The sequence below is a fragment of the Pelodiscus sinensis genome, chromosome 1 (genome assembly GCF_052426305.1).
Source record: "Pelodiscus sinensis isolate ZL-2025 chromosome 1, ASM5242630v1, whole genome shotgun sequence".
In the NCBI taxonomy this organism is placed as follows: Eukaryota; Metazoa; Chordata; order Testudines; family Trionychidae; genus Pelodiscus; species Pelodiscus sinensis.
In genome coordinates, this window is record NC_143052.1 from 200523626 (window position 1) to 200550851 (window position 27226).

General features: G+C 41.9%; 1 protein-coding gene across 12 annotated transcripts in view; it reads left to right on the top strand.

Moving 5' to 3' along the window:
• The window catches only part of BCOR (BCL6 corepressor), a 107236-nt gene extending 98233 nt beyond the window's left edge, over nt 1-9003 (top strand). For all 12 annotated transcript variants that reach the window (XM_006133942.5, XM_014578961.4, XM_075913237.2 and 9 more), the window contains 4 exons: nt 4951-5096; nt 6301-6378; nt 6568-6718; nt 7870-9003. In XM_006133942.5, the coding sequence (XP_006134004.1) occupies nt 4951-5096; nt 6301-6378; nt 6568-6718; nt 7870-8164 (670 nt within the window). In that variant the 3' untranslated portion in view covers nt 8165-9003. The remainder of the gene's footprint in view (nt 1-4950; nt 5097-6300; nt 6379-6567; nt 6719-7869) is intronic.
• Nucleotides 9004-27226: the final 18223 nt, after the last annotated feature.

The window sequence follows — 27226 nt, forward strand, 5'->3', positions numbered from 1 at the left end:
TACACTATAACTTACATCCCTAGTATGGGGTTCCAAAGGAATAGTTTTTTGAAGTAACTATCATCCTATCAGAGGTATCTTTATGGACCAGAGATGAAAGTTGTCATCCTTGGCAGAACTATGTTAGCAGCTTAGAGTGGTAAAACTTCACTAGAAACTCCCCGTATCTCTCCTTCATCAGCATAAATATTAGCACCTGCTTGTGCCTTTAAGCTCTCTTGATAGGGGCTTCATTTTCTAACCATGTACACTCAATGCTAGATCTGTTTTATTCCCCCCTCTTTCTTCCTTTAATTCTCCTTTTTTCTACTCTATCCCTGGATCTGTTTTCCTCTTTTTGTCAGTGTTCTTCTTTCCTTTTCTAATCTCTCACTCACTCACTCACTCACTCACTCTCTCACACACACACACACACACACACACACACACACACACACACACACACACACGCCTTCCCCTTCTTCGTGGTTTTTTACTTAGCTCCCATTTGTTTCTCAAGTCACTTTTAACTTGTCACTTCTGCTACTTTTTCTCAAAAGCAGCCATCTCTCTTCACTCACTTGGGCACTTTCTACATCACACTGCAGACCGCTCCTCAGAGAGACAAAAAGAGGAGCTTCTCCATGGCAGGGAGGGAGGGTCAGGAAACTCAAACAGTTCTGCTTGATACTGCTGGGGGCTGCATGTGTGCAAAAAAGATAGGGCTCTGCAGCAGTAAGAGCAGCTGCTTCCTGTGCAGGCTTCCTGCAGCATGAAAAGTAGGGGAAACGGCTCCTTCAGGTCACTCGCTGGGGAGTGGGGATGGGCTACAAAAGCAGATGGGGGCACTGCTGTGCTAAGTTTGACAGCTGCTCTGCACAGCAAGCTGCAATTATCACAGGCCTGTAACCGTGGAGGAGATACAGGAGTAGAGCTGTCCCCTCGACATCTCTAGTGCCTCAGTCACGCCTGCGTGAGGAGTGACAATGAATGCAGCAGGTGTTTTCATCTCTCTTCTGCTCAGTCAGGCCTGCTGTGTTAGGTCTCTTCACAAGCTGGGTGACCTATGGAGTAGGAATGGCATGCTCCCATAGAAGAGGACAGCAGATCTGATACTGCCTCACCTACCTAGGCTGCCTCAGGGCTACTACATTGATTTAATAACACTAGTACAACTTTTGGACAACTTTCTTGTGTAGACAGGCCTTGAGGAACATTTCAGACAAACTACTACTTTAAAACATAGTTAAGACAGTAAATAAATATCACTTCAATAATTGGTAGAAAATCATAATTCTAAAAGATGCAAAGAATTACAAGTTTAAGGCTCCAATACATTTTTCTAATGTTATAGAAATAGAAAACTTGTATTTAATGTATGCAGAGTAGGGATGTGAATGTGTAACTGTGTAAATGGTTAACTGATAAGCCTGGGTTCATTGGTTAACTTTCATGGTTATACGCCGGCTGCCTGTAACCACTGAAAATTTTAAGCAGTTACATGGTTACTCCAACACATTTTAACATCCCTAAAGACAGCCTAATTCTGACCTGCTATCCGTGTTCTTCCCTTCTAGCCAACAAGTATCTGCTTTGCTGTGTGCATTTTCAACATAGATCATAGATAGGAGAAAGGGCAGTTATCAATACAGATCTACACAATAGCTCATCAATCAGTGGCCAGTTATTTGGTCTTTTTTTTTTCCTTCTTGTGCAGGTTCTTATACCATGCTCATCACCATAGTATCAGAATGCCTTCTAATAGTACAGTAAGCCACTTGGCTACACATCTGTCACATGTTTGTTCTCTCATCCTCCTCAGCAAGAAGAGTGTGCGTAATAGTGCCTTGTTTTGGTAGGTTTTCATATTTGGCTGTCTCTCTTTCAGTGCAGCTTGGATGGGAAAATGGTGAGATTTGTGATGGTCCTTACTTTCTGAGGGAATTCACTGCACTGTCTGGGAATAGCCCTTGCGAAAGCTATCTCCAGCACAGACAAGATTTGCGCTTACTGTAGAGAATTATGTCATGCCAGAGTAGTGTAGAAGAAATAAACTCCAAAATTTCTTCTTCTCCTATATACCAACATCACGTGCACCTCCTTAGCTGCATGAACTAGAGATGTGTTAGTGTGCATGTTTAAATGGGTAACTAATGAGCTTGGGCTCATGGATTAACCTTCATGATTACATGCAATTTCTCTCCGTCCCCCGTTCCTTCCCCCACTGCTGCAGTGAGGGAGGTGGGACCTGCCTGCCCCTCTCCCTCTGCATGTAAACATGCAACCACTAAAAAGTTCAGCGGTTACATGTTTACCAAAAAAACCTGCATTTTAACCTACCTCGCATGGACCCAACACCAGCAAATCAAATTGGTTCTGTGCTCACTATGCTACCAGCTTCAAGCAGGAATTGCTGGGTGATGTGTTATGGACTGTGTTATGCAAGAGATCAGAGTTGATCATCACAGTGGTCCTTTCTGGCTTTAAAAAAAATCTGTGATCCGACACAGAATCCCATGTCAATTTAAAGGTCTTAATCCTAATTTTCAAGGCACTCATTGGTTTAGGGCCAGGATATCTAAAAGATCTTATAAAGCAAGTGTTCTCAAACTGGCGACCCAGACTCCTCAGAGGGTCAATGAGGTTACTACATAGGGGTCAAGAGCTTGTCATCTTCTATCCCAAACCCTGCTTTGCCTCCAACATTTTTAATGGTTTTAAATATATAAAAAAGTATTTTAATTTGGGGGGGGAGGGGATTGCACGCAGAGGCTTGCTTTCTCAAAGGGGTCACCAGTACAAAAGCTTGAGAACCACTGTCATAGGAGGACCAGGGTACCCAATTCTTTTGGCAAAATCTAGCTGTCAATTGAAAAGAGATATAAATGAACATAGGAGAGACTGAATTTTCGCAGTGGCCTATCTAAAACTGCTGGGATAAGCTTCCACAGCAACCAAGAACCACCTCAAACTTCACCTACTTGTATTCCAGCTACAAGGTGCACATCTTCAACTTGCTTGTCTAGAATAAGCACACAGCATAGTGTCTGTAAAATTTATAAAAACAAGATACTACATTAACACAGTTTTTTGTCTGGAGAGACTGAATCACACGAGCTACATTAGTCTCATAGTGTCATGTGCTTCTGAAAGGTACTTGAATGCTATGGTGATGAAGGCAGTGTAAGAACTGCATAGCATGTAGAATAAAAAGCGCACATTGGGATATTGAAACTGTCAAAACAATCAACCTCATTCATCAGACATACTATGCAGTTGCTGGAAGACACCACTGTATTTTCCTTTTCTAGCTCTTCTAATGTTACACCATTATGATATATCAGTGTCCTCTCCTGAAGTTACCTAGAAACTGCACCATGAAATGACTTATATTAATTAAGGAAGGATTTTACCCTTGTGTAGAAAGCTAGCACCAGAGTCTGTTAGGTCCTGTTTTGAGGCTTAAATGGCCCTCAACACTTTTGTCAGCTCTCTGAATGGAGGGAATTTCACCATCAATTACAAGTGAGGAATGCACAGCAGGTTGGGATGCAGAGTCAGAGTTAAGGGTGTCTTCTGGTTTTCCTGGTTTCCCCTTTTTAATAACCATAATCTTCTGAAAGTTTTTCAGGGAAGTAATACAGGAGGTCCCCAACTAGCGAAGCAATTGGTGTCCGGGGTGTTGTAACTTGAACCCTCATTTACGATTGGTGCCATGCGCCGTCGTAAATGTAGGCTGAGGACGTAAGTCGGGGGTTTTCGGCCCTTTCCGCACTGACAAAAATGCTTGTAAGTGCGGGAGGTTGAAACTTGGGTGGTCGCAAGTTGGGAGCCTCCTGTAGTTGTATGTAATCCTAACTGTAAACAGTACTTTCCTTTCCTTGTGTCTGGAAATACCGAATGTCAAATTAAGTTCCCTTATGTGTTATATTTAATGGTAGCAATGCTCCTGGAATTTAAAAGTGGAAGTTTAGTGTAAAGGGACTCTTTTTGGAGAAAGTGAATTTACTCTGCTTTATAGTCTGCTGAATGTAAACACCTCTTCTGGATCCACCTATCTTCCTATCTCACTTCCTTCTAAAAGACAGGATTTTAATACATATTTCTCATTAGATGCTATAGTGTAATTTGTTGACTTTCAAATAACTCCACTTACATGTGCTCAGTATTCTTTAAAGACAGAAATTAATTACATTTTGGAGGGGGTTAATTTAAAATTATATGCATGCATAGTATAATTACTGCTTCTGTAGGCTCAAAGGATATTTCTTATTTTTCTCATTCTTAGTGTCGCTGTAAAATGTCTAACTTGAACTTTACTGTTTTTGTATGAATAGTGTCTGCAAGTTGATTTTATGAATCATGTTGTAAATATATAGACCACCACTTAAATACCTATATTGTGCCATATTTATGGCAAGTTTTCACAAATGGCTCCCATGTACATAATTTAGACCCTTTGGGTAACTTTCACTTTTGGTTATTCTCTGGGTAGATATGTCCCCTACAACCTATATAATTAAGTTAAATTGGCTAAAATTTGGAATGCTTTTGTGCTTTGCCTATAGGGAGGTATATTGAAGTGATGAACAAATTTGTTCGAATTTTGTACTCCATAATATCAGCGCATTTATTACAATAGCATCTCAGAGGTGCTAGCCAATATACAGGCATATAGTAAAAGTGCCTGTCCCAAATTGCTTTTTCTCTGAACAGACAGACAAAATTTGGGAAAAAGATGAAACAATGATGGACAAACAAACTGTAAGGTAGTCACTGGTAGATCTCTTGATAGTTCCATGTTTGTTTTTTAATTTGTCTTGTGTATATATATTAAGCATTTTTGTACCATATATAATCCCAAATGGAGATCGCTTCTTATTTACACTGGAGTAATGAGATAAATTTAGTCCACTGTTTCTAAAAAAAAAAAAAAAAAAAAAAGTTAACACTAACACATTGTTTTTCTAGGCCTATCCATGATGCAGTAGAAAATGATCACTTAGAAATTGTACGCCTGTTACTTTCTTATGGCGCTGATCCAACACTTGCTACGTACTCAGGTAGAACTATTGTGAAAATGACACACAGTGAACTGATGGAAACATTTCTAACAGGTGAGAAACTCTATACTCTGCTGTTGTCAATGTAATGTGACATTTCCTGCCTCTGCATCTCAGGATCTAAACAACCAATGTTTTATTGTTCAATGTAAATATCAGTTACGAGAACACACTTAAGTGACTTTATATTTTGCTTGCCAAGAAAACAGTGGTAGAAACGTGTGTCTGGATACTGTCGTTTTATATACTGTGTGGAATTTCTGGCATGATATAGGATATTCTGCCATCTCATTTTATTACTGGAGACTAGCTGATTGGACATTGCTCAGTGTAGTTTCTATTGGTACATAAAATTTTGCTTGAAACTAATATGACTAACATTTGGTAATTTTTTTAATAATTAGTTACAGCTATTCAGTTAATTTCCTCCCTTAGTTTTCTCTTTTTAAAAAGATCAACCTACCACTTTATTTTAAAAAAAATCTGTGATACAAAGGAGTTGACTATGTAAATAAGGGGGAATGTGGAACTATTAAGTTCACTTTCCCTGTTTATTTTCAGGTAAGCACAACTGAAAATCATTTTGTCATTTCTTTGGCTTACAACTTAAAAATATCCTATCCTTTTATTATTTATAATTAACCAGTATAAATGCTTGTGTATACGTACAAAATTATACTGTTTGCAGAATCATTAGCTGCTTTAGGACCTTATTGGAGTCTTAAATTAATGTTTATTCACTGGAAATTCTGCCCCTCTCCCCACCCTAAATTAAGGCTATACATAATAAATTAAATACAGCCTCTGGGCAGTGAAATCGTAATGTGAAAGCCTTTGCCATCTTCCTATGTCTGCTACTTACCTCCTAAATTCCTTATCTCTGAGAATTGTTGAGGAAGAAAAGTTTAATGTACTTTTTCAAGTCTTAAGATTACCTTTCTCAGAAAACTAAGACACTGCAGCTCAAAACTCAGGAATCTATTAATCAAAATCTGTCACTGCAAAGGATTGGTTTTTGTTGATGGTTTTTGGAGTTGGTAGAAGGAAACCTCAAGGGTTTGGGGGAGACGAGGAAAGTATATTCCAGGAATATTCACAAGAATGGTATTCTTCATAGTATGTGCCTCAATAATACATTATGGATTTTATATGGGTGGTGTGAAGTATTTATTTTGGGACTCTGGTTAGCTTAGAAGGCAGTGTATCTCATAGCTTTCCATTCTGATTAGTATGTTTTTGTTGTTGTTCCCCTCTCTAGAGTATCTAACTGACCTGCAAGGTCGAAGTGTTGACGACCCTGGTTTGTACTGGGATTTCTGTGGCAGCTCTGTGTGTGGTGAGCAAATGTTATCTTTTATTTTTTGTATGTGAAGGAGTTTCAAAACATTATTTAGCATGGGTGGGGGTTATTGTTTTATGGCAGAGTAAGTTTTGAAGGGAAGTGTCTAGTTTTTATTTACTTCAGTTACAGGAAGGTAAAGTAAATATCCTCCTTATGCTGATTTGGAACTTTTTTTTTAACTAGATCCAAAAGATGAATCTGGATTTGACATCCTGGCAAATCCCCCTGGCCCAAGTGATGAGGATGAAGATGGCTTTAGTGATGTCTTTGAATTTGAATTTTCAGATGGGCCTCTCTTGCCATGTTACAACATCCAAGTGTCTCTCTCTCAGGGGTAAGAACTGATATAACAATGTAATAATCTATTTGGGGTAGAAGGAGTCAGTGGCTGAATGCTTTTAGAATAGCACAGTTCAAACTCTACTTTGAATTGCCGCACAATTATTCATACCCAGTGTGCTACTGTGCAACATGGTGAGGAAGAAAGCTGATATATCACCTCTCTAGGGTGGAGTCCCAAAAGTGTGAGAGTACCAAAGAAATCTAATTCCCAACATTCTGCTGACGGTAACTTGTATTTGATGCAGTATAAAGTGCTTTTGCAAATGCTACTAACATAGAAAGCTGGTTTACATCCCAGAAAAGAGTGAATTATTGTTTAAACCCAAGATATCAAATGCCCTCCCACCACCCAAAAAAGTATCTTGACAATCCCAAAATAGATCAAACACATCAAGAAAAACCTTCTGGTTTGTTGGTTGTGTACAAATACTGGAACACTGTTAGTCACAACCAGAGACCTGGACTGTTTTAGTTTGCGTAGAAGTATCTCTTAAGTATGAATTAACTCGGTAAACAACTGTTCATAGTTTGCCACAGTTGCATAACTTAAAACTACAAAGTGTTTCTCCACAGAGTGTATAAGCCAAGTAAGACTAGGGTGTTTGGGTTTTTTTTTTCCCTACAGTGATTAAGTAATGCCTGTTTGATAAAAATTGAATAAAAAGTGTTTAAATTAAATCTGAAAAATCTGTTGTTTCCCATGAACTGCTTCTTTAGAAGTCATAGCTGCCCAAGGTCCTAATTACTTAAATGTAAGCTAACTCTTGATTACTGAACAAAAACCAAGGCTTCATCATGTAAACATTTACACGTGTCAGTAGGGGTCAGAGTATTGGTCAATACTATTTACCTGTGTAAAAACGATGTACCTCCAATTCATAGGATCAGGACTTAAGTCGATATATCATAAGACCAGGCTGTCACCCAAAAAGCCATGGGTTACTTTTTTGCGTATAGGTATATCTGCATGCATCTGGACACTGCCAAATTCTAATCCCACAGCTAGTCTCCTTGATGCCAGTGATACTTTTTGCAGGAGTATGGTGAGCAGGATTTGACACGCAATGTAATGCCTCTGCTTGCATAATTGGGATGATTTATAATTTTGTCAATTATTTAAGCTCTTTGTGTTTTGTTCTGCAGACCACGAAACTGGCTATTGCTGTCGGACGTAGTAAAGAGGCTGAAAATGTCATCCCGCATATTTCATTGCAACTTCCCTAGCGTGGAAGTTGTCACTATCACCGAGGCAGAGTTTTACAAACAGACGTCTTTGAGTCCATTGTTTTCTTGTGCTAAGGACCTTGAAGCTTTTAATCCAGAAAGCAAGGAACTCTTGGAATTGGTAGAGTTTACAAGTGAACTTCAGACTTTACTTGGATCCTCACTTGAATGGTTGCATCCGGATGATGATGATCTCTCTGATATCCATTGGTGAACTACCAGGCCATTTAATGTACAGTACAATATAAAGTTAATTCTTTATGTATATGTGTTAAAAATGCAATTGTTTCTGTAAAGAAAGGACACTATTAAATATTAAAGTATCTTTCCTTTATATAAGAGATTTGAATTCCAGTTTGATGGACTTTGGAACATTTTTTTTAAGAACTTTAATCAGTTTTTACAAAATTGTTATATAATATTTCTTTAAATGCACACAGGCTTTGGGATACATTTGTTTTTACTTGGAACACATTTAAAAAAATAACACACCCACACATTGACTTTGTTTCATACAAAGCACTGATTTCCAGAACATACTTTTATAGGTGATGTGATCAAAGTCATGTGGCTTGTTTGGGAGATAGAATTTGGTAAGGCACTTCATGATATTAATTTTTGTTTTTTGTTTACATAATTACCTGCTTTGGCCAGGTAAGTGTTGTTGAATATAATTCAATAGCTTGTAATATAAATTAAAACCATATCCATACACACCAACTAATTATATGAACTTTTATATCCTAATTTAAAAGCTGTGAAATTTAGTTTTCACACATCAAACCGGATTGTTTATATATGTTTAAACATTTTATGCTCTTTATTTAAAGAAGACTTTGAACTATTTTTTCTGTACCTTGTAAAATATTGAAAAACTAACATATGTTGAAGTTGCTTGAAACTGTACATAAACTAAAATTTTCTGAATTGTGTGTTTGTTTGAGATCTGTGTTTTAACTTTGTAAGTAAATTCCCCTGCCTTTGTATTTATATTTTACAAAAATTTTCTTAAAGGCAATAAAACTGTTGAGAAAATAAAGATGTTGAAATGAGTTCTCTTAATTCTGTGCATGATTATAAAACAAACTGACTTGTTAAAGTTTGTAAAAGGAGGATCTGGTGTCATTTACTGGAGCCAAGCAGGAATGGCTCAGGTGCTGGGAAGCAATTTATATAATATGATGTGAATCTATATTAGCCTTCCACCATCAAGGTCAAAAGGAAAATATCTCATGAGCCTTTTACAGGGACAGATGTTTAAAAACCAGTAAACATATGACTTTCTGGAGAAGGTTTTAATTAAAGAGTGATGAATTCATTTAATGGGTTTTTTTTCCACTTGTCATTTTTAAAGTTGATTTTTTTTTTTCTCAGTAGTTCCTAATGGGTGGGGAAAAAAGTGAAAGGAGAGACATACTTTCAAAGAAAATGTCTATATAGGGGCATCAAGTATGTGGGCACACTGGGCATTTCATTTGTGCTCTCATGTTAGAGACAGCCTTGAACCAAAGTTCTGGTTCTAAACTTCATACCTTTTAAAAGCCTCTTCTCAAAACATCTTGAAACCCAGACCCTTCAAAACACCATGGGGTTTCAAAATCTTCCCAGTTGTCTGTCCAAGTTTGGTCCATAAGAGCAGCGTTTTTCAAGCCTTGGCTGAAAATGATGAACGGCAGCCAATGTGAGCTGTGTGGCTGTGGGGACACAAGTGAACAAAGTGTCATGGGACTGCCAACGGTTTACTCTGATGGCCCTGCGACCCACATTTTAAAAATGCTGCATTAGAGGAACAGATTCCCACTGTGAAGTTTTGAGTTCTGAGTGTTTTGTTTCAGATCCATTTCTAATATTAAAGTGCTCTGTGTGAAAACTAAACACCTAAACAGTCTTACACTTTTTTCCAACTTATTGGATGTTCTCTGTCCAATGTTGCCATAATGTGCTTAAATAGGTTTAGAAGCAATGCATTTAGTCAAACTCAGATGCCTACACGACTGACATCTAAAGGAACTATTGCTATTGAGGGTTTTCATGAAAGCATCTGACTTTCTGTAGACACAGTAAGATTTATTTCATGGATTTTCTTTCTCGAGCTATTGCACTGTGACCCTTCTGCCATTGTATTTGTATTTGGGGAAATAGAGCAAAGATTCATGCAGTGCCATCTTGCAAGTTGCAGCTGAGTGTTTTTCTGGCAACAGTTTGAATATCTAAATTTTTTGAAAGTATTAGGGCTGTAAGAGTGTCTACATTGCACTGTAGGTAGAAATAAGATATTTAAGTTAAGCTACGAAAATTGGGTATCTTATTTTGATGTTGTTTTGAAATTTGGCGCTGTCTACACAGCACTTACTTTGTAATAAATCGCTATTCCGAAAAATCCCTTACTCGTGGAATGAGGTTTACAGGGACGTCGGAATAGCGAGCCCGTTATATTTTGAAATAATGGGTGTGCTCAAGAGACACGGAATAGCTATTTTGGGATACCTCTGGTGTCCTGAAATAGCGCTGCAGTGTAGACGGTAGCCCAAAGATCAGAAATGGATCTTTGAGAATATTTTCTGTACTCTCCCCAACTGCCACAGAGTTGGCTGAAAGGCTCAGTATTAGCCCCATATACACAAGGGCAGTGTCTAGACTGGCCAGTTTTTCCGGAAAATCAGCCGCTTCTCTAGAAAAACTTTCCAGCTGTCTACACTGGCCGCTTGAATTTCCGCAAAAGCACTGACTTCCTACTGTAAGAAATCAGTGCTTTTTGCAGAAATACTATGCTGCTCCCGTTCGGGCAAAAGTCCCTTTTGCGCAAAACTCTTGCACAAAAGGGCCAGTGTAGACAGCTGAGATTCGTTTTGCGCAAAAAAGCCCCAATCGCGAAAATGGCGATCGGGGCTTTTTTGCGCAAAAGCGCGTCTAGATTGGCCACCGACGCTTTTCTGCAAAAAGTGCTTTTGCGGAAAAGTGTCCCTGCCAATCTAGACACTCTTTTCCGCCAATGCTTTTAACGGAAAACTTTTCAGTTAAAAGCATTGCCGGAAAATCATGCCAGTCTAGACGTAGCCAAGGAAGAAGAACTAATGGCATACAAGGGTTGTCTGCTTCTCATGGCCCCTAGGGGTTCATGAGAAGCAGTGAAATTGGCGCATCTCTCAGGTTGCAATAATGGATGCTAGTGATTGACTGACTCCTGAAAACAGGGCCAGCCTGAGCCATTCATGGGGCCCGGGAATCCGGCGTCGCCCCCAGGAGTGTGATGCATGCATGGCCCCGCCCCTGTGTGCCCGGCGCATGCGTGGCACCACCCCAGGCGTGCAGCGCATGTGTGGTGCCGTCCCCTCCTGGCCTGGCAGCCCTGCGCGGCACCCCCTACAATGGGGCGCTCTGGGCAGTAGCCCGGTCAGCCTGTAGCTTGGACCAGCTCTGCCTGAAAGGGCCCAGTATACATGAAGCATCTTGTGCCAACTACTCCCCCTATCTAGGAGTGTGATGCATAATAAGCAGGTTCTAATCTAGGAACCAATGTAAATCTAGACTACCTCCCATCAGAAGTTATGACCATGTGAAATGAGAAATAGGCCCAACACCCAAATACTCTGGGTGGTGGAAACCAAGATGCTGTTTGGTCAGAGGATATCTAGCATGAACACATTCATGGAATACAATGTCTCAGGGGCGTATCTGTGTTTGTAATTTAAAAAATGAGTAGTCCTTTAGCACCTTAGAGCAGGGGTGGGCAATAATTTTGTATTGGGGGCCACTTCAGAAATTTTTGAAGTGCCCCTGGGGCTGCACCCGAAGGGGCGGGGCCTCAAGTGGAAGGGGGCAAGGGCAGGCTACTTCCCTGCTTCCCCACCCACAGACCATGATTGGTTTGGGGGTGGGGGAGTGTGTGAAGTCTTTGCATGCTCCTCCCCCCCCCCCAGATTTCTCCTAGCGGGCATCCATGCCCCTAGTGGTGGGAGGAGACTTTGCGCACTCCCCCTTCTGCCCCCAGACCAATCAGAGCTTGGGGGTGGAGGAAAGTCTCCTCCTGCCCTGCCAGGAGTGTGTGGTGCTTCTAAGCACCATGCGCTCCTTGCAGGCAGAGGAAACTTTGTGCTCTTCTCCCTGCTGCCAGGCCCAAATTGGCCTGGGGGCAGGGGAGCGGCAGGGCCTCTGTGGGCCGGGTCTGGCTCATGGAGGCCCTTTTGCCCACCCTTGCCTTAGAGACTTAACAAAAATATATGTATTATCAGGAGCTTTCATGGGTAAGCCCTACTTTATCAGATGAGTTGGAGTGGAAGTAACAGAATCCAAGATATATGTAATGTCTTGAACTCTATTATTTACATTCACTGAAGCATTTTCACAATATTTGAACAAAAGCAGATTAAATTAAAAATGCAATTCTACTGTATTTTTTAAAAGTACATGACTTAGAGCTCTTTTAAATGCATAATCTTTGGTTGGATTTTGGAAACAAACATTTTGCTTTGTTCAGCCGTCAGAAGCTTCAAGTTGCAAGGTCTTGCTCTTCGTTCTGGATTATGTTTACACGTCTTGCCATGGAAATGAGTTTTGATCATAAAAATTAAGTTTTGTATGTATTAAAAACTGTTTCTTGGACTGGTTTTGTCCAGTCATTTGCTTGCTGGTTGGCTGGTAATTTTTGGGTATGTATCAGCTGTGTACCACTTTCTTTGGTGTACGGCAGAGACCACATCTCTGGAGCACAGAAGAGGAAAATCTGTGTTTTTCATGGTCAGTGGATAAACAGGAAATGGAAGTACACATTTCCTTTTCTGAGTCACCTCTTTTGGAAAGGTCTGAAATGTGCTCTGCCTAATCAGAATCTTTATCAGCCAGTGGAGTCCTTTCACAATGTTTGGTACACACCTACCTCTTGTTCACATCAGGACTTCATTTATAAATAGTTAGAAACCTGCACTGTTGGAACAAAATTTGTGTCCTCACTAAGGCTACATCTGCACTATGAGTTTTCTCGGCCAAAACTATGCTAACGAGGGACTCATTTGCATGAGTTGTGAACTCATTTGCATATTTTCTGCTGATGCTTGTTTTTGCACAAAAACCCCTAGTGCAAAAACAGTGTGGATGTTTTCTTTTTGCGCAAAAACCCCTTTTCCTGCAAGACCGGTATACCTCCTTTTTGGGACATATGGGTCTTCTGGAAAAAGGGGCTTTTGCGCAAAAAGAAGATGTCCACACTGTTTATTTTTGCGCAAAAATCCCTAGTGCAAAAACGGATCAGCAGAAAATATGCAAATGAGATGGACTCATGAAAATGAGTCCCTCGTTAGCATATCTTTGGCTAAGAAAACTCATAGTGTAGACATAGTTTAAGGGTATGTCTACACTACAGAGATTTGTCAGAAAAAAAGGCCGTTTTGCCTACAAAACTTGAGGAACGTCCACATTGCAAGGCTTTGTCTACACTGCCGGCTTTTTCCGGCAGAGCATATGAAAATTCAAAGTAGGAATAAGAGCCTCCGGAAAAGGGCGCTTTTTCCGGAGGATCGGGACCAGTCTAGACGCTCTTTTCCGGCTTTTTTAAAAGCCGGAAAAAAGCGGCGGACATTTTTATTTAAATGCCGCGGGGGATATTTAAATCCCCCGCGGATTTCCCTACGACGACTCATGAAATTTACATGCCCCTTCCGGAAAAGGGGCCAGTGTAGACGAGCCCCAACAGTAAGGGAGTTCCTTATAACACTGTTGTGTCCTTAATGCTGTTTTTAAAAAGTTATTTTTTTTATGATGCAGCAGGTAGATTCCACGACTACTTCCTTTCCCAACATCTGCCAGAACATGTTCTGCTGACCCTGTTGGCCCCTTGTCTTAAAGAGGCAGCGGGGCTGCTCTCTAGTTCAGAGTCTGGCCACCTGCCTGTTTAGAATCAAGATTCTCAGATTATTCTGGCATTGCCTGCAAGAGTTTTCCTCTATTCCGATCACTTATGGGTCCAAATTCAGTTGCTTACAAACCAGGTGGGAACTGTGCATGTGGCAAATTTGCTCTTGCAGATTTCTCAATTCACTGTTTATTTTTGTTGCTGTTTACTTGGTGATGGGGCTGGTGCAGTCTGAAAAACACTCTGCTCCAGGCTAGGTAGAAGCAAGCATGCTCCTGGAAATGGGTCCGTGATGCACAAAGCTCAAGTCTGTGTGATGCTTAAACCTACCTTTTGCCCCTTCCAGCTCCAAACAGGGATGAATGTTTTGTTTTGTTTAGCTTCCTGGCTACATATGCAGTCTTCCATTTGGGGTATTTCTCCCCTAAAAAGCTTCCTCTTTTTAAATTTTTTTTTATGGCTTGTGGGGGTTTTGTTTCATCCATAGACACTCCAGAATTGTACAGTTTGGCCAAAGCCCTGGGTCAAAGAACTTTGAAAGTAACGCTTCTATAGCTATAGACCTAGTAACTGGCACACACGAATTGGAGATCAAAAGGTGTCTGGTGACTTAAAGGTGGTGAAAATGGCCCATGGGGAGTGCACTCCACAACACAGTTATAGAAGCAGTCCTATATGAGCACTCCGCAACCCAGCTGCAGCACAGCTATTGAAGCTGTTCTATACTAGCTCCCAGTGTAGGAGACATGACCATAGAATGCAAAAGGCAAGTTAGAGAAGCCCTGAGTCTGCACTTGCTGCTCAGCTGATCCCACTATAGAAAAAGTATAAAGGTGGCTACCCTGTCATTTCTGTGCCAAGCCTAGGAGGTACTTGAGAAGTGATCTGTGAATTAAGCATTAATCTGAACTGATTGGTAAGTCAGAGTAAAGTAAATGTAGACAGCAGTTGTTTGGTCTATTACAGGTTCTGTTATACGTGATGCAACGCTTTTAAAATGCTAAGATTATTTCAGTTTACAAAAGAAAACTGAAGGCATTACTATTTTTAATTTGTACACTGTAAGATGGTTTTAAAAACAGTGTCTACATTTAAAATTATGTCTGAGCACTGTCTTTTTATATTCATGTGGCTTCACAGGCAGAAAAGGTATTTTTGGTAACAGATTTGAAAACATTTTGGTAAAATATTTTGCCACAGATACGATTGTATAATTTTTTTATCTTTCATGGGGTCAGATTTGTATTTACACTATTTTATTTCTACATATTCTAGAGATCCACCTACTTTGGGGAGGAAAAGGCTTAACTCAAACAGGTCACACCCCATAAGTTTGGTTGGCTCATTAGGTGTTGAAAAACGCTCCAGAAGATCTAAACGAATTGTTTGTGCATATAATGCTTCTCAGTATATTTGTGTGCATATATACATACAATGCTCTCTCTTAAATTAATCATGCAAGTTTTGTATTTCAGACTTTTGTTTGCTTTGTACTGGTTCACCTTTATCTGCAGAATTGAGAGATTGTATCTTCCTGCAAATGAGAACCACGATGAACTGGTACAAGAAGCGCACTACCTTTCAACTTTGATTTCACAAAGAGCTCTTTTAGGAGTGTTTTGCTATTTCTGATCTTTTATACAGCTGCAATTCTTACCTACATGGTACACCTTGTTCTCCCAGCAATGCTAGTGCCTAAGTGTTTTTTCCTGATCTGTAAAATGGGAATGATAATGCTTTGTAAAGGGCTTTTTCTGAAAATGGTGAAAAGTGCTATACAAGTGTTAACTCGCAGCTGGGTTGCTAGTCCAGATGTTAACTTTCACACCCATGCTCCATGGGATTGAAGTGATGGGAACTGCCTGCTCTCTTACACCAGGTATGAACTACAGTTCTGCCACTAAATAGATTTTCCTTTTGTTGTCACATTAATTTGCAACTCATTAATAGTGACAGAAGAGAAGTATTGCACTGATATAGATTTGCATATTCATGAACAAATTATTATCAAATAAGAATTTCCTAGCTTAGGAAGTACCCAAAGTAATGTTACACAGTACATTACACCAACCTGAATGTTTTATTTTCTCTTTAATGTATTAATAGTTGCAGTTGTGCGTGTGTAAGTAAATATGCATCTATAAAATAATGTAATTTAAAAAAATCAGAACCATCCAAATACAATCATCCATTCACAATTCTCAATAATTGAGAAATAATAAAAGAGTCAATTTATACATTTTAACATTGGCTAATGAATGTTATACTGGCAACATCAGCGAGAGTATAGCAATTTCTTTAACAGTGGGCTCAGCACTAGGCAGATTAGTTGACAGTACTGTTTGGTTCAGGCAGGCAAGCCGGAATTACACTCAAAAGTTTGGGACTGCTTTTGTCTAGGGTAGTTAAAATGTACAGCAGGGCCAGACAGGCTGGGGAAGAGAAGCGTGACATGTCCATCTCTCTTGTCAAACCATTTTCAGGGTTCTCACAGATGTTCCATGTTCCATGTGGCATCTATATTTAAAATGGGGAAAAAGGCAGCGACACACATCCAGGAGCTTGACTGCAGCACGCAGAGCTGTTGATGAGAAGCTAGTCGCCACTGAACTGACTGGCTCAGCATGTACTGTTTGTTTCCACAGTTTCATCTTACTCTCACTTCACCATAGCCTGTCCTTTGCTGTCATGGGGAAATGTTTCAATCACAGCTAAGCAGGGACCTGCACGTTTCACCCTTATCTCTGAAGTCAGGCACTCCTCACAAGGAATCTGTTGACATTTACTATTGTTCTGTTAAGCCAATCCCACAGAGGGAAAGCAGTACATATGACCAGACCACCATTATGGCTGTGGTAATTTATTCAGGGTAAAATAAAGCTAAGCTTTTTAGAGAGGCAGGCCATTCGGAAATCTACGGCTCAGCCAAAGCTGGGATTTTAGGCCTATACTATATGCCACAGGACTTGGGACATGGTGCTAGCTGCAGTGTCCCTCTAACTCACAGGAAATGGGGTAACTGTGTTTCATCCATGACCACCGATAACATGCCATGCAGGGAGGGTGAGCAAATAAGGGGAAATGTCCGTGTGCAGAGAGGATGCTATTAAAGCACCATTATTATTTTATGCTCTGCAGAAAATCAATTTAAAAACTCAGAAATTCAATAGCCACTTGAACTCTACTGGCACATGCAGGGGGAGAGGAGATGGGACTTGTATGAACGGCTGTGTACTGAATAGTTGTATTATGGTTCATCAGCTAGTAATCTGTTAGACACTTTCATCATACTTACACTTTCTTTTTCTGTGGGCCTATTTAAGAACAGAGAACCACATGGCTCTCTCTCCTTCTGAGCATGACCGGCATTTTAGAAACAACACAGAACAAAATTGACTCAGCTAAGGTTGAGAAATTAGGGTGATATGTGAGGATGGTTCTTTCACTATCTTGGTGCCTGTTGAAACCCCTCTTAAATGCCTCATTAAACCTGTATTTGAGTTCCTTTCAGGCTTTGTGAGTTGGATAAGGTAGTGAGTATTGTTAGGCACATGGGAACACATTGGTTACTGCAAAGTTCTGCTCAACATTCACAAGTTATTTTATTCTTTCTAGAATTTCCAGACAATGTTCAGAGCTATCCAGCTGTTAGACTGTAAAGGGGTCCCCACAGTTCTTCCTTTTTCTGGTGCCATCTGAGGTAGCAGCCCCCACCACTTCCTTACCAGTCATAGGTCAAAGGCTGAAACACTTCCATCCCTTTCAAGAGTAAGCTTTTCTACTGCAGGCTAATATGAAGATACCCAAAGACTTTATGGCCTTGGTCAGATGTAGCTTCATCCTCTATGAAGAACATATACAAGAACTATAATCTCAGGCCTAACATGCCCCTAAAAAGTTTAGTGTTACCATATTTGAACTTTCAAAAAAGAGGACACCCCTGAGAGGGAATGTATCTGTATCAGTATCTACCAACTCACATTGTAGTAATGTGATATATAAAAAAAAATTGGATCTACCTAGCTATAATCACTTGAGGCTGTCAAAAATTTTGCATACTGATCACTGTATTTGGGTTAATCTAACCTGCAGTGCAGATGAGGCCAGAGCAATAGAAGAATCCTTTAGTGATCTATCACCACTATGCTGATGGGTGGGGCGGGGGGGGGGAAGACCCCTTCCATCTACGTAGGAAGTGCCTGGTGTAATGCTGTAGTGCAGACATTCCCTCAGTGGTTGTGTCTCCAGGGGCATGACACAAGCTGGGGCAGTTTTAAAGAACATTTTCAACCCTTATATCTCTATACTCTTTCTCTCATCGAGAATTAGTTTGTTTTCAAGTGCAGATGAGTTTTATCTTAATCTAATCTGTTAATTTTTTCTCTGGTAGAGGCAGGAAGTGCAGTCTGTTTATTAGAAAGACAAGGTGGTTGAGGTAATTTCTTTTATTGGGCCAACTTCTGTTGGGGAGAGAGAGAGACGCTTTTGATTTTAGAGAGAGTTCTTCAGGCCTGTTCAGAGTCAGTGCATCGACGGGCCAATTCCTGGGCTCCTTGGTTAGAGTCATTTTACAGTACTGAGGATGTTGATGTAGAGCTAGTCAACAAAGGCAGCAGCAACTCATGTCAGTGTGTGGTAAAACCATGAATTGTTTATGTACTATGTATTTGAAGGCTTGTCCTGACAGACTTCTGAAATGAAAAGGGCAGATTATTTAACAACCTTTGGTAAATAAAGGATGCAAATTTAACTCCAGCTAGAGTGCTAAAAAGATACAGCTTAGTCTTGAATAGCTCTTAAATAGTGTGAGAAAAGGGCAGCTGTGTTTTAATTGATAGGGCATGGGGTTGGGCGTCAGGAGGCCTGGGTACTAATTTTACCTTTGCCACAGATTTGTTGTGTGATCTTGGTCAAATCAGGTAACCCCCTCTATTCCTCTGATATTCCTTCTGTCCGATGGGGACAACAATGGTTTGGTTTGAGAACTGTGGCTGGAGCTTGGTACAGCACTGCAAGGGCTTTCAACTGTTTGAGATATGACAAGACCCCTTGAGATTATCTGTTCTAAATACTTTTGTGCTTAGCGCCAAAAATCCTGCCTGTCCACACTGGCCCACCAATGGTTAGGTGCAGGCTCACAGCTACATGTCATTTCACTCCTCCCATATTGCTCCGTCCATGTTACTGTAGGACATTGTACAGGAAAGTACGAAAATTGAACCTAAGGTGTAGTTGAGTTATTCATATTTCATTTATTCTTCTCAGTAGGGATGTCATAGTGTAGTTCAGTGTTTCCCAATTGGTGCTCTGCGGAACCCTGGGGTTCTGCGAAGTGCAAGTAGGGGTTCCACGAGGAGCCGGCACTCCCCCGCCCCCTCTGAAAGAGAGAGCGCCAGCTAACCAGCTTCTTAAAGAAGCAGCGCACTTGTTTCCACTTTCTCCCTGGCGATGCAGAGGCGTAGCGAGGTGGTGGCAGAGGGGAACAGTTGCTCCCAGCCAGCATACTGGGGGGTGCCGGACAGGGGTGACCCCACGTGACCCACAGTGGGGAGGTAAACACTTCCCCTCTCAAAAGGAGCTGGCGCATGCTGCCTGAACAGCTGGGGCTGTGGCATCCGGTAACTTAGTTTCCTGGCCTTTCTGCATGGTGGGGGGGGGGGGGGGAGGAGGGAGCTAGGGCATGGGGTTGGGCGTTAGGAGACCTGGGTCTGTGCAGCTCTGACTGTGCAGGCAGTGCTTTCTGCCCTGGGACTCCCTGCACCCTCCCTCCCCCCGCAGGATGGCATCATGGAAGTAAGTTGCTGGAATGCAACAGCCCCTGCTGTTCAGGCAGCTTGCATGCCAGCTGTTTGGGGAAAGGAAGTGCAGTCGCACACTTCCTGGAACCCAGAAGTCCTGCAGGATTGCCAGGTTCTGGTCCCAACTGCCCCTGTCCCCTGCCCAGACGTATCCTGTTCCCTGCCCCCACCAGCACTGTCCCCAGCACCCAGCAGCATCCTGTCCCCGGCCCCAGCAGCGCCCTGTCCTCAGCCCCAGAACCCTGTCCCTGGCCCCAACACCCTGCCATTAACCCCAGCACCCAGCAGCACCCTGCCCCCAGCCCCCAGCCCCCTGCCATCCACCCTGGCACCCAGCAGCACCCTGGCTCCGGCCCCAGCAGCCTGCCACTCATCCTAGCCCCCAGAAGCACCCTGTTCCTTGTCCCAGCACCCTGCCACCCACCCCAGTGCCCAGCAGGACCATGTCCCTGACCCCAGCATCCTGCCCCAGCACCCTGACACCTGTGCCAGCATCCTGCCACCCAGCAGCACTCTCTTCCTGGCCCCAGCACCCACTAGCACCCTGTTCCCTGCCCCCACCAGCACAGTTGGGACCACATTAATGATGCTTGGGGGTTTTGGAGGGGTTTTTTGCATCTCACTTGTGTGGCCCCGACTGACTTTTCTGTGGGTCAGTGACCCTTGACTCAAAACAGGTTCCCTGCTCCTCCCATAAATAAAGACAATGCTAAAACCTTTTGAATTTGACATATTTTATTTAAAAATGAAGCCTGGCCAACAAACCCCCAATTGAGGCCAAATCCCCATCTCGCTGCAGCATCATAACAGTCCTGCACCACCTGACTCCAAATCTGAGCCTTTTATACACTGGAACCCCCTATCCTGAGCCTCTTACATCCCCAAACTCCTGCATCCCCACATCCTCAGTCTTCTGCCACAACACTCCTGCACCATCCACACATCACAAATCTGTGTCCTGAGCTCATCATATTCACAGCCTCCTTGGCCTGAGCCCCTCACATATCCAGCCCAAACTCCTGCCCCCTCACATCCACAAGCCCATGGCTTGCTCAGCACCCCAACCTTCCACCTGAGCCCAACACTCCCGAGCCTGGAGCCCCCTCCTCTCCCCGAGCCAACATCCCCTTCTCCTGCATCCAAATTCCCTCCCAGAGCTTGCACTTCTCACCCCTTCCCATCCCCAAAGTCCTCATTCCCATCCCAGAGCCTGCACCTCCTGTCTCAACCCAGTGAGAGTGTATAAGGGCTGGGGATAGCAAGTGATAGAGAGGAGGGGAACAGAGAGGATGGGGCCTCAAAGGGGTGGGGTTTTGGGAAAGGAATGTGATTTTAATGCATTGATGGGTTCCCCTCCTTTTTTGGGTGTGGGGGGGTTGACAAACCTAGGGGTTCCTTGACATTCTGAAAAGCGGAAAAGGGTGCCTCGGCCAAATAAAATTGGGAAACACTGGTGTAGTTGATTAAATGATTAGCTGACAAGCGGGTGCTTATTGGTTAACACTGTTGACTACACACACCCCTCCCTCTCTCCCCAAGGCTCTGAAAGTCAATTTTTTTGAGTGCTGGTCAATAGGCTGGCTCAGTCCCGGTTTGTGCCAGATCCCACCATCAACCCCCACTGCAGCTCTGCATTGGATGCAATTTAAGAGCCAGTGCACAGGCAGGTTGGCTCAGTCCCCTAATAATGCAGAGCTACAGTGGCGGTTGATGCTGGGGCCCAGCAGGAGCTGGGACAGAGTGGTTGCAGAGCTAATACGTATCAATTAATTGTATAATCAACAACATTTTTCAACTACATGATTAACAAATTACATACTTCTTAACATCCCTACTTCTCAACCACATTGACAGTGATGCCTTTGTAGACACAGCCGCAAAGTTGCAGTAGACTCACACTGCCATTTGTGATTACAGTATGCAGTGTAGGTGGGGCTGTGTGTGTCCCAGGGTAGCAGAGAGACAAGATGGGTGAGGTAATATGGTTGACTGGATCACCTTCTGATAGCAAGAGACACAACATTTTGAGTCACACAGAGCTCTTCTCCAAGTCCCAGTATCACAGCTAAATGCAAGGTGGTTGTTAGTCTTTAAGGTGTTGCTAGAACCTTAAGTTTAGCATAAGTAGTTAGCACACACCCTAAAGGCCCATTCAAGGTAGAGTGGCCTGTTAACACCCTGCAATCCTAGGACAAAAAGCAGGGCATAAGTGGTTACAGATTGTTGTAATAAGCAGTCCATGAGTTTTAATGTCTAGCAAAGTTATGAATTTAAGCTCCCAGGCTTATCTGTCAAAAATGTTGTGCAGGTTTCCTTTACAGAGTAGTAACAATGGACCAGATATAGAGTGATCACTTAGCGACAAATGTTCAACACAAAGTTTTTAACCTTCCATCATTTAACTGTGTGAATTTATTCAGGAGTGTAGAGGTTGTCTGATTTTACCTATGTAGCTGTTCTTGTGGCATTTGGTGCACTGGAGACAATACACCGCATGGTGTGATAGATATGTGTAGCACTTGTGAATCCTGAAAGGTGTGTTGTGGGGGGGTGTCGATCACTGTAGTGGTGGAGATGTTTCTGTTGTTCTAGCACAATCTGGTGCAGCTATGAGTTGGTGTGTGCTGGACTATGGGGGTTTGCTTCTGAGGATGAAGTTGGGGAGATTGAAAGTCAGAAGAGGGGCTTCAAGAACAATTTTTTCAGGATAGGGCCCCCAACAGGTATGTAGCTGTTTGATGATACCCTGTGGCTTCCAGCATGGGATGATAGCTTACAAGTAGGGGTGTGCAGTTGGAAAGGGTTTTGGTTTTCTTTCTGTTTTGAAACAGGTTCTCTTAGGTGTATTGGGTTGGCCCATTCCATGGTGCAATCTACTTCTCTGTTGGAGAGTCCTTGTTTAGTGAAGGCGGTTTAAATGTGTTAAGATATATAAACATGACTTTCTCCTCAAAGCATATTCTGTGGGTGTCTGGGCATCTGGCTGTAGATTACTGATTTCTTGGTGAATCAAGGTAGATGTGGAGACCTATAGGCTTCTTTTATGTAGCTGTCTATAGAGTTCCATTCATGGAATCATAGAATCATAGAATAATAGGACTGGAAGGGACCTCGAGAGCTCATCGAGTCCAGCCCCCCGCCCTCAAGGCAGGACCAAGCTCCATCTACACCATCCCTGACAGATGTCTATCTAACCTGTTCTTAAATATCTCCAGAGAGGGAGATTCCACCACCTCCCTTGGCAATTTATTCCAATATTTGACCACCCTGACAGTTAGGAATTTTTTCCTAATGTCCAATCTAAACCTCCCCTGCTGCACTTTAAGCCCATTACTCCTTGTCCTGTCCTCAGAAACCAAGAGGAACAAATTTTCTCCTTCCTCCTTGTTGAAGCTCATTGTGGTGGACGATGAGGGAGTTTAAGCCATCCATCCAGAGGATGAAAATACCATTGTTTTTCAGATATACCACTACTTTCATCATGCATTTATTCAGGGATCTTCATCAAGTTGGCCCATGAATACACTGGCATAGTGGGAAACTATTGTAGTACTCACAGCAGTTCCCATGGTTTGGATAAAGTGTTGTTGAATGTAAACATTTATGGGTGAGAATGAAATGGATGAGTTGGAGTACATGTCTGAGGATTGTCCTATCTGAGAAAGGCAACTATGCAGTCACTGTGAGGGATGTTGGTATAGTATAGGAAAGTGACATCCATGGTAGCAAGGATGGTGTTCTGAGGGAGGTTGTTAAGACTGAGGAATTTGTGAAGAAAGTCAGTTGTGTACTGGAGGAAGCTGGCCTTTTGTGTGGAGAGGAGTCTGAGGGTGGTTTCTGTAAGTCCTGATATTCCTTCAGTAAGTGTGTCATGGCCAAAGATGATGGGTCAGCCTGGGTTTCCTTGTTTGTGTAGAAAGTCCCCGTGGGTTCATGGTTTGTAGAGTTTCTCTTCCAGTTATTTGGGGAAGAGTCAGATAATGTTCCTGGGTAAATTGTGACATGCAGTCTTATTTGTGTTCTTTATACTAGGTGGTGTCAGAGAGTTGTCAGTTGATCTCATTAATCTACTCACCATGGTGGAGAACTTCAATTACAGTTTAGCCTTACTCCCTGGCACTGAGATACTTGATCTTGTTAGAACCATTTCAAAAATCACATATTTAGCCCCAGGGTTAGACTTAGGCACAGCCACTTCACCAGTCGCATCAGACAATAGCTATGGTCAAGTGGTTTTGTCTTTTTTCACCATTAAAGACAGTTTACCAGGGATTGGCCATTGTCATCACCAAGAGATCAAAACAGAAGCATGTGTCACAAGCAACTCTAGATACTGAGCGCTGCAAGGAACTGAGACTCAGGGTAAATTGTCATAACTTCAGTGGTGCCAGGTGGGCAGTCCCTGAAATGGCAGTTATAGCCAGAGAACAAAGGGCCTTTGATTACCATTGCTTTCCAAGCCTCACAGGTAGATCTGATTAGCAAAGTCAATACATAGATGTCAATAGCATGCATTAACAAGGCACATATTTTCAAGTAAATGCGCTTCCTTAAGGTAAGCAGTGATTGTTGGTGCTGCAAAGCACAGAACAAGAAAGGGTGTGTTGGAAGACACTGATGATTCAGACCAGAGCTTATCTTGTTGTAAACAAAACAGTTTATCTGTTACAAGATTATTTCATAGCACACAATTGCAGTTTGAAGTATATAAAATCCACACCCATTTGGGCATCAGGCTATTGTTATTATTATTGTAGTTGTGAAATGTTCATAATTTGGTTATTTACTAAATATATAAGGAGGTTCAGTGGAGCTGACACAAATTTAAGCATGGGATTACTTCTAAAATGAGTGTTCATGGCTAAAATATACTAATTTCTCTCTCTCTCTCTAAGTAAAATCCAGTGGGGCTTTGAAGGGGCAGGCTGCTTTTTAACAAAGTTATGTTGTTTTGCAGGACAACAACATTTGTAATATTAGTATTGATACTTCAGAAACACCCACCAGATATTAGGCACTGCTGCCATAATGTCTGAGAGTTATTATTTAAAAAGGGCTTGTATTAATTTGTCACCTTCTTTGCCACTATTCACTCAAACCCCAAGAGTGATTCAGCCTCTTGGTCAGTTTCTGTGAGTGAACATGTCAGATATACGTGAAGACCTCTCCAGTGCCAGGCCTCTCTGTTAAAGAAATAAACCTGTCAAATAAATTTACTTATCAGGTATTTGTTTAACCTCATGACATCAGGAGAGTTGATTTCCTGGTACTAACCTTAAAACATAGACTCTCGGTGTTACTAACCATCGCATTCACAGTCCAGAAACCCTCACCCCAGTGCTACAGGTTTAATGATGTATCCCAGGCAACTTGAAAGGAACAGCTAGAGGTTCCAGGTATTCAATCATTTTAACAGAGCATTTTACACATTTCTTGTGAAAATAAAAGTTCACCATAATGCTGTTGTAAACAGGTCCAAATTAGCTGTTCATTGATATACATTTCAGACTGTTTTTTGAAGTCAAAATTGGGACCTGGGGTTGGGTTTTTTTGGTACTATGGGGTTACAAAAAAAATGGTCACATGTGGTGCCGAGAGATGCAAGCTTTGGGAACACATACAATGGAGAAAGTGTCTTATTTACCAGCCCATCAGTTTTTCAACACTACTGAGCAATCAGATACAAATACCTAAATCAAAAATCAATGTTAATTAAAATCAGATTTATTTACAAACTAGGGATGGGCATTCAGTAGACTGGAATATGATTCTATAGTACAGTATGAAAAACTCATGAATAGTGCACCGTAATCCATTAAAGAAGGAAGGTGGGTTCCTTATTTATTAAATATGCTAATTTATTTTAAAGGTATCTGGTACCTTGAAAAGTAATAATTCAGTAATATTTTATACTATATTCTTCATCCAAACATGCATTATACTACATAAGCTTGGAAGGATTAGATTTTCACTGGTAAATGTTAGTAAATGTCAATTTCACCGCAGACATGCAAACTAATGAAAAAAATATTTGAATTGCTTATAACCAAAATTTAGAGATGAGCATTTTTCTTATTTTTGCCTCTTATTAGAGTTTGAAGTAAGTACTGTACATTGCCTTTGTGTCTTTTGACATGTGATGTTGACAATCTGTTTGAACAGTTATAAAGCTTTAATTTTTCATCTTAAAAGCTACTGTCATTTAATAATAATTGTTTGACCTCCTTCATAATTTCTCACAATTATGAAAATGCCAATCAATAAAAATTGAAAAAAATCTATAATTATGTAAAACTGTGAAAGCTTAAATAGATAAAAATTTTAAAAAATGCTTACAAATAAACAGCAATAGTATCTGTCAAAATGATGAAAACATAAAATTGATTTTTGCTAAGCCTATTTATAAACTATAGACCTGCTAACGTACACGTTTTCTGAAACTTTTTGCAGAATGAGAAAATATTTTTTTTAAATTCACAAAGCTTTGGGAAGCCAATCTACTGTCCCTTTCTGGAGAGAGAGAGTTGAAGATGAATGGAAAAATGGGGGTGTGGCAGTCTAACGCACCCTCATTTCCAAAAGGAAATCCTCACATTCTGAATATTTGAATATGAAGCCTGTATATTTACATTGCTGCCAGAGGCCTCTTTGCCCCTGCAGTGCAGCTCACTATTAGGACTGGACCTTGCCATTGTTCTCCTTGGACTGGGTCTCACTATAGAAACACACCATTTCCTACCTACACTGGGGTGAACTGGCGCATGTTGCACTGGTTCACTGCTTATTTCTGTTCTTCATGAGGAGCTGTGAATGTGTCATGAGGAGCAGGAATTATATTCTCTGCAGATGCCTTGGTGGAAGGTCACTGGTTTCCATGCTGGACTGGCTCTAACCATGGAGGTTTGGGGCCTGCTATGATGAAGCGTACCAGTTTTGGGTGGCAGGCATGGCAGAGGTAAAGGTCTTGATTTCATTATTTTAATTCACATCACTTCAGTAATTCTTTGAATTGTAACAGGGTGGTTTTCAGTTTTTGGGTTGGTTTACAGCAGAACCAAAAGCTCTTCCAGTAGGGTTACCAGATGGTTTAAAAAAAATACTGGACACACAGCTCGGGAGGGGGGGGGGCTGGCTGAAGGAGATGGGGGGGGGGGAACCAGCCAGCGGGAAGCAGGGCTGGCTGGAAAGGGGTTGGGGGAGTGGGGCTGGCCTGGGGGGAACTGGCCAGAGGAGAGTGGGGTGTACCTAGGCGCATGCAGATCCCGGGGTGCTGCCTATCCTGCGCACGGTCCCGGCGGGGCGCATGGGTGAGTCTGGCCCCAGGGATTCCATCCTGCCCCAGCCCCGCCCTCTCTACTGTGTAGTTGCATACTGATACTCATGATAATAATAAAACAAACTTAATTAGGAAATACTGGACATTTATTTGTCTGGTATTTTCTCAATTTGTTTCCTGGACAGAAAGCTCAAATACCGGACTGTCTGGTTCAAAACCGGACACCTGGCAGCCCTATCTTCCAGTGATTCCTTCTAAGCATCAAGCAGAGAAGTGAGCCAGAACTCTCTGTGAAACCCAGCCTGGCCCCCCTTTCTTTCATCCCACATGTTATGCCGGGGGGACTGGGGATGG